Source organism: Euphorbia lathyris, chromosome 1 (genome assembly GCF_963576675.1).
Source record: "Euphorbia lathyris chromosome 1, ddEupLath1.1, whole genome shotgun sequence".
Taxonomy (NCBI): Eukaryota; Viridiplantae; Streptophyta; class Magnoliopsida; order Malpighiales; family Euphorbiaceae; genus Euphorbia; species Euphorbia lathyris.
The window spans coordinates 124,982,987-124,989,509 of record NC_088910.1 but is presented as its reverse complement, the minus strand read 5'-3'; the positions used below and the strand labels follow the sequence as shown (position 1 = coordinate 124,989,509).

At 35.4% G+C, this 6,523-nt stretch overlaps 1 protein-coding gene across 10 annotated transcripts; it reads right to left on the bottom strand.

The window, feature by feature from the left end:
* Positions 1-781: 781 nt before the first annotated feature.
* LOC136210906 (protein DMR6-LIKE OXYGENASE 1-like) lies at positions 782-5,276 on the bottom strand. Of its 10 annotated transcripts, none has more exons than XM_066002360.1 (6): positions 4,971-5,276; positions 4,663-4,881; positions 3,880-3,942; positions 2,796-3,084; positions 2,273-2,520; positions 782-1,150 (listed from the first exon to the last, which is right to left on the bottom strand). In XM_066002360.1, the coding sequence occupies exons 4-6, from the start codon at positions 3,039-3,041 to the stop codon at positions 1,057-1,059; spliced, it is 588 nt and encodes a 195-aa protein (XP_065858432.1). In that variant the 5' UTR covers positions 3,042-3,084; positions 3,880-3,942; positions 4,663-4,881; positions 4,971-5,276; the 3' UTR covers positions 782-1,056. The 10 variants fall into 10 exon arrangements, with proteins under 10 accessions (XP_065858432.1, XP_065858433.1, XP_065858431.1 ...); XM_066002361.1 differs by having other exon boundaries at positions 2,796-3,041; XM_066002359.1 differs by having other exon boundaries at positions 2,796-3,942.
* Between the last annotated feature and the right edge of the window lie 1,247 nt (positions 5,277-6,523).

Below are 6,523 nucleotides of genomic sequence, written 5' to 3'. Positions count from 1 at the left end.
CATTTTGGTAAAAAGCTGGATAAAGTTTCAATATACACCAGACATACTTGGTAAATTACATCCGTGGTTACTGAATTTTACCCATTTTAACATTATGATCAATTCTTAACGGTATAATCACTGAACTTTACATTTTTTAATATTGGTATCCACTCAATTTTAACTAACTCTTCAAAATAACCGTTAACGACCTCAAAATGAAAATATTCAAAAATTAAAATTGTTCAAAACGACATTTACCATGAAACCACACCTTTTATATTCCAAACCACAATTTTTGGAGTTCTCTCTCTCTAAAAATTTACCCTCTCTCCTAACTAAACAATACTAAATGACCCTAAAACGAAAATTTTCAAGAATTAAAGTTCCTTAGAATATAACTCTTCAAATTTTTTATTTTAAGGCTATCAACAATTATTTTGAAGTGTTGAGTGGTCACCGATGTTAAAAAGTATAAAGTTCAGCCGTATGCTGTTAAGAATTGAAGTTCAGTCGCTATAATATTAAAATGGTAAAGTTCAATGGCCATGGGTGTAATTTACCCCATACAATACAAGCTTTGGTCAGCAATGTCATGACTCTTATCCATCTATCTCAGTGTTTATTTACAAGTTGATGAATACCATGTGCTACTATGTCATCAACATATAAATTTAGTTCCATATGCATGTACTTTTGGCTTCTTTTGCTCTTCACTCTTCTTTGTGGAGAAAGCTGTCCCATTCCACTTGGCAAAATCAGGACCTACATGTCAAGGTTATAGACTCTACAATTGAAGGGATTTTATGTATAAAAGCAGAAGCAATTTAGAGTGTGATTTATTCCTTTTCATATGTAATTTACATTTATGTATGGAAATGTGATAGATAGGGAAATATTAGCTGAATACAGCATAAGTGTGAGAGAGCTAGTCCTGGGTTTGCTTGAACTCATATCAGAAGGTTTAGGCTTGAAAAAGATTACATAAACAAATCAAACTCAGGACTATTATCCACCAGCCCACCATGTCTAGAGCCAGATCTTACTTTTGGACTGCCATGCCACATTGATCCTAACCTAATCACCGTTCTTCTTCAAGATCATGTCCCTCGACTGCAAGTTCTCCGAGATCATAAATGGATTGCTGTTAATCCCATTCCTAACACCTTCGCTGTCAACATTGGAGATCAAATGGAGGTAATTAGTGATGGAAAATACAAGAGTGTGCTTCATCCGGCAGTCTACAGAGATTTCACATATTATTAGAAATTCTGGAACAAAGAACTTGCAAAAGGATGCTGCTTGGACCTTTTCAAGATTCCTTGATTGGAAAAAATGAGTTTACAGTAGAGGAATGTGATTTGAGGTACAAGTGTGAGATGAAAGCTAGTTCTGAGTTTGCTTAGTGATTTGTTTATGTAATTTTTTCTAAGCCTAAGCTTTTTGATATAAGTCCAAGCAAACAAAGGATTAGCTCTCTTACCCTTGTGCTGTATTTAGCTACTGTTTCCTGTAGCGTTTCTATACATAAATGTAAAATACATATATGAAAAGGATTACATTTATGAAAAGGAATAAATCATTCTAAATTGTTTCTACTTTGCAAATTTTACAGATAAAATCCCTTCAATCGTATGTACGGGACCAACTGGTTTTGGGCCATGAGATAGTGATATGTCAGTGATTAGCTTGACGTGTCATCATTATATATTCAGTTAATTGTGGCTTTAGTTTGTGAACTGCATACAGGGTTGAGATCTCGTTACCAAATTGACACAGTCATTTTTATAGGCTCAATATGTATACAACTCTATCAATTGATCAGCTCTTAACTTCTTAAACTTACTAAAGTGAACAATAAACCTCTCGAACTTTTTTTAAAGTGATTCACGCTTTATTTGTCTAAATATTCATTTGTTCTACTATGTAGGACTTAAAGGAATTGATTAAGTCATTTTTGGAGGCTAGAAATGTCTATATATCTCTACAAATGGAAGGGTAACATGTGAAACAAAACAGTGTCAAATTTGTAATAATATTCAAACTTTACATGTTCACAGTAATACTGAAATAGTCAAATTTTGACGACAGTAGAATACAATTTACACAACATGGTTATCATTTTTCTTCCATTATATAATATATAAATTATATAATATATAAATCATATGGGACATAGATAACATAGATTTTAACACAAAAGTTCAGGCCTAATATGTGGAATTAAGAATTTCATGGGTTAAATGTGTAAAAACCAAGAAGTTGAACGGTCTGAAATGCTTTACTGATGTACCTGAATTGTGGAGGGTTGGAATGCCATTCATGAATGTAATCCTCGAGAGGATAACAATGGAGTCGCAAGAAGTCTCTCCAGTTGGTGACCTTTTCAGCCTTGACATTGAAACTGGTTGAAAGTCTGGTGGTTTTAGTTGGATCGTCGGAATAACTCTTCAACCTCTCACTTTCCGGCAGGTTAAAAAAGTCTCTGGCCGTGTTCATTATGCTATTAATCATTTCCTCTGACATTCCATGGTTCTTCACCTGAAAATCAAAAATCAGTGTACTAATTTCCTTATCTTGTCAATGAAAATATTCAAATTTAATTTTCACAACTTCAAAATCAAAAAATTTCAAAAATTAAAGTTGTTTAAAACATATTTTCAGCCTGCTCTACAATTGAGAATTACAATTGAATAGAAGGGAATTGAAAATGATTGATTTTAGGACTAAAGACTTAGTCTAAACCTCATTCATTTTAATCCATGACCATATCTAGCTGCAATTGAACTACAGATCATTGCAAAAGAAAACTGAACTGATAAAAAAAAACCCTGAAAGAAGCCATCACGCAGGCAAGCTTTGCCGATGCTGTCAATAAGAAGACCGTGATTAGGACCGTGAAGGTGTTGGAGATCAATCAATGAAATGGAGTCGTCGGATAGTTGAAAGTCGTCAAGATTTGGACGGTCGGACATAGGACGGATGTAGTTGGAAGGAACATGTTTAAGTCCAGAGGCAGTAAGGTCAGCGAGTATGAGGTTTTTGATGGAAGCCATTTTCATCTGCTTTCACCAATTGATTGTTTCAACGCCTCAGCATACGTTTCTAATTTATAGCAGAAAAACTCATTGCAAATATTAAGAAGAAAATCTAAGATAGAGAAGAAATCACATGTCACATATCAATTTAAGACAGAGAAGATGACATCAGGTGTATTCCACATGCCAGAGTCTGGTGTTATAAACCTGGATACCTGTAAACCTACACACATACCAGAACTTAGACACCTATAAACCTAGAAACACATGTCAGAGTCTGGTGTTATAAACTTGGACACCTGTTATAAACCTGGACACCTATAAACCAACACACATGCTAGAACTTAGACAACTGTAAACCTAGAAACACATGCCAGAGTCTGGTGTGGACACTTATAAACCTACACACATGCCAGAACTTAGACACCTGTAAATCTAGAAACACATGCCAGAATCTGGTGTTATAAACCTAGACACCTTTTATAAACCTGGACACATATAAACCTACACACATGCCAGAACCTAGACACCTGTAAACCTAGAAACACATACTAAAACTTAGACACCTGTAAACCTAAAAACACATGGCAGAGTCTGGTGTTATAAACCTGGACACCTGTTATATGCCAAAGTCTGGTGTTGTAAACCTAAACACCTGTGATATGCCAGAGTCTGGTGTTGGAATTTGATTAATGGTGACATGCCAAAGTCTGGTGTTCTAAACACCTGTGATATGCCAGAGTCTGGTGTTGGAATATGATTAATTATAACATGTTTAAACTTAAAGAATGGTGATTAAGTTAGGATCAGTGTGGGCAATCCAAAAGTTAAGTTACTCAAAAGCAATGCATCACAAACTCACAAGGAAAGACAATGTGTCCAGAGTATCCTTCAGGGGATCCAGCAACTAGCTTTGGTCTGCTATCTGCAGTGCAACATAATTGTCTTAAAAGAATCATCATGAAAAATACATAACACTTCATTCATTGGATATATGGAAGAACAGAATTTCATGAAAAAAAGCCTCAGCATATTGAAAAATTGAAAACAGAGCAGCTAACTCAAAATTCAAAAGCAAATCTAATCTACCCTTTCTGATATACATTACAAATCCCCTCCTCCCTCAAGAGTGCACTTGACCTCAAGCACTAAAGACGAATGATGTTTTAAAGTGGTTGTTAGTAGTAGATTTAGAAACTAAAATTTTATAAAGTGCACAAACAGTGGAGAAAAACAAGGTATTGGAACTTATGAACTATTTCTAGCAAGCAGACAGAAGACAATCTTCACTTGAATCACATCTACCTAGCGCTCCAAGACTAACTCAAGCTCAAAATAAACCAACACTTAAAAAAAGCTTATAAGGAATTGTAACCTGAATAGAATAAATCTCCAAATTTAGTAGAAAAAGACAAATTCTATATCCAAAGTGCAATTGATCCCTAGATTTTGGTAGGCATATTTGTATCAAAGATTGAGATTCACAAGCCAGAAAGAGAAAAAAGGACCAAATTTGTAATCAGAAACTAGCTACGATTTACTAAGAAAAAAAAACGTATGATGAAAAGAAACATGAAAACGTATGAAGTTTAAGGATCTGTATTTCTAAAAAGAATAATAGTTAAAAGAATAGAAGAAATCTCACAAAGAGAATGATGCACAGAATGGCTTCATCAAGCTCATACAATTCACTCTGTGCTGCCTACAAATTCCTAAGGAGAAAATGCATGCAAAGTTGCATTTTCGCACCCCATTTCCCACCAGAAGAGCCACAAAAGTTCGCAAATGTGCACACGATCTTCGGAGCAAGCAGTGTGACAAAGCTTCTACCACACCATAGAGAAGATGCAGTGAATTCACTAGCCTACGAAGTCGAAGCTCGAGTAAGAGATCCATTATATGGTTGTCCCAAGACAACGAAATATAAAAAGGAGGTAGAGATGAAAATAGTACCTGGCCGTAGCGACCAAAAGTGATTGTGACCTCCGGATCGGATCTATAATTGGGATTTGATTTCACCATCGATATACTCCATACGGCCAGCCTCTTTTGGACGATTGAACGGAGAGAGGGGGGGGGAAAGAAAGGAGACGCAAGGTTAGACCTAGAACGAGGGAAGCAATGCGAGATGAGAACAATCTTTCTCTGCATTTTCTTCTGCATATGATAGTTTGAGGAGACCGGGATAGGGAGGAACGATGGTCTGAGGAAGAGGAGAGACGGCGGCTTCCTTTCTTTCGTTTTTCTATTTTCTTTAACTTGCAGATACAAAAAGTAAAAAATTGGGTTTGTTTGCTTTTACTTTATATCATAATAATATATTCTGTATATATTTTTAAAATATTTATAATATATGTGACCGCTGTGGTTACTTTGTTTTTTTTACAAAGTACATATAATATATTAATTTTTTTAAAATATATTTATTAAACGGTTTGGTTAACCACTCTAACTCGAAATCGAAACCGAAACCAAACTATTTTTTAAACCATTAAGAAAATCACCGGTTCAATTAACCACTTTTTCGGTTTGGATTATCGGTTTTCGGTTCGGTTACCAATTTGTTCGGTTTTTTTTTACCCACCCTTATTATTAAGTGGCTTAATTACATTTTTCTGAAATGATTCTTTTTTTTTTTTTGTTAAGTTATTTAAATAGAAGCGGAAAATCATTTGGGGCTGTGTTAATGCATGAATAATATTGCGTTTTGTTAAATACCACCCCTAATTTAATTATCACCATCGACATTTCCGACCTTTTAATAATTTTCTAAGAAAAACTTAAAATCCTCTCCTCCTGAACAAGAAATTGGAATTCTAAAAAAATGGATTCTAGAAGGGACGATTTCGAACACGAAGTAACAAATTGACCTTACAACTACTGAAATTAGCGAATTTGTTGAAAAATTTGAATTTTTTTCGGATGTTTTTCTCCTGTCACGACTCATATTTGTTGGAGAGGGCAGCCATTTAGTTTGTTTGCAACAAGTTGAGACCTTGTATAAGAACCAACAAAATATCCTTACCCGTAAAATGTTAGAGAGAAAGGCTGCAGTTGATCCTTTTCCTTTGATACCAACAATGTGTATAGCCTACACTTATTTCCACTACTAGTTAATTAAAAGAAATGGAGTCTTCTCAACTGTTTGGAGGTGCAGAAGAGTGTTACAGTAGTGAATCTGGACCGAGGCGGAGCCAGAGGGGACGGGGAGGGTCGCCCGACCCTCCGACCTCGCCGGAAAACCCCTGAGAGGGATTTTTAACTCTGGCTGGAACCCCTCCAGCCATAGAGGCTGAAAAAAGAAGAAGAAGAGTTCTTCTTTATGCATAGTAACCTAAGGGATGAAAATAACAATTTTGCCCATTCCATCCCCCCCTTTTTTTAATAAGAATGAACAAAACAATCGTCCTTTTGTTCATTCTCATTTAAAAGAAATAAGGGATGGAAATGGCGAAATTACCCTTTCCATCCCTGAACTTAAAGCAAGAGAGACTCTTTTTTCTTAT

Coding starts and splice junctions, on each gene's coding strand:
- LOC136210906 (XM_066002359.1), bottom strand. CDS start 3,041: ATGAAAATGGCTTCCATCAAAAACCTCATACTCGCTGACCTTACTGCC. Junction 2,521..2,795: donor TTCAGGGTTTTTTTTTATCA/GTTCAGTTTTCT, acceptor TTTGATTTTCAG/GTGAAGAACCATGGAATGTC. Junction 1,151..2,272: donor TCCAACCCTCCACAATTCAG/GTACATCAGTAA, acceptor CAATGTTGACAG/CGAAGGTGTTAGGAATGGGA.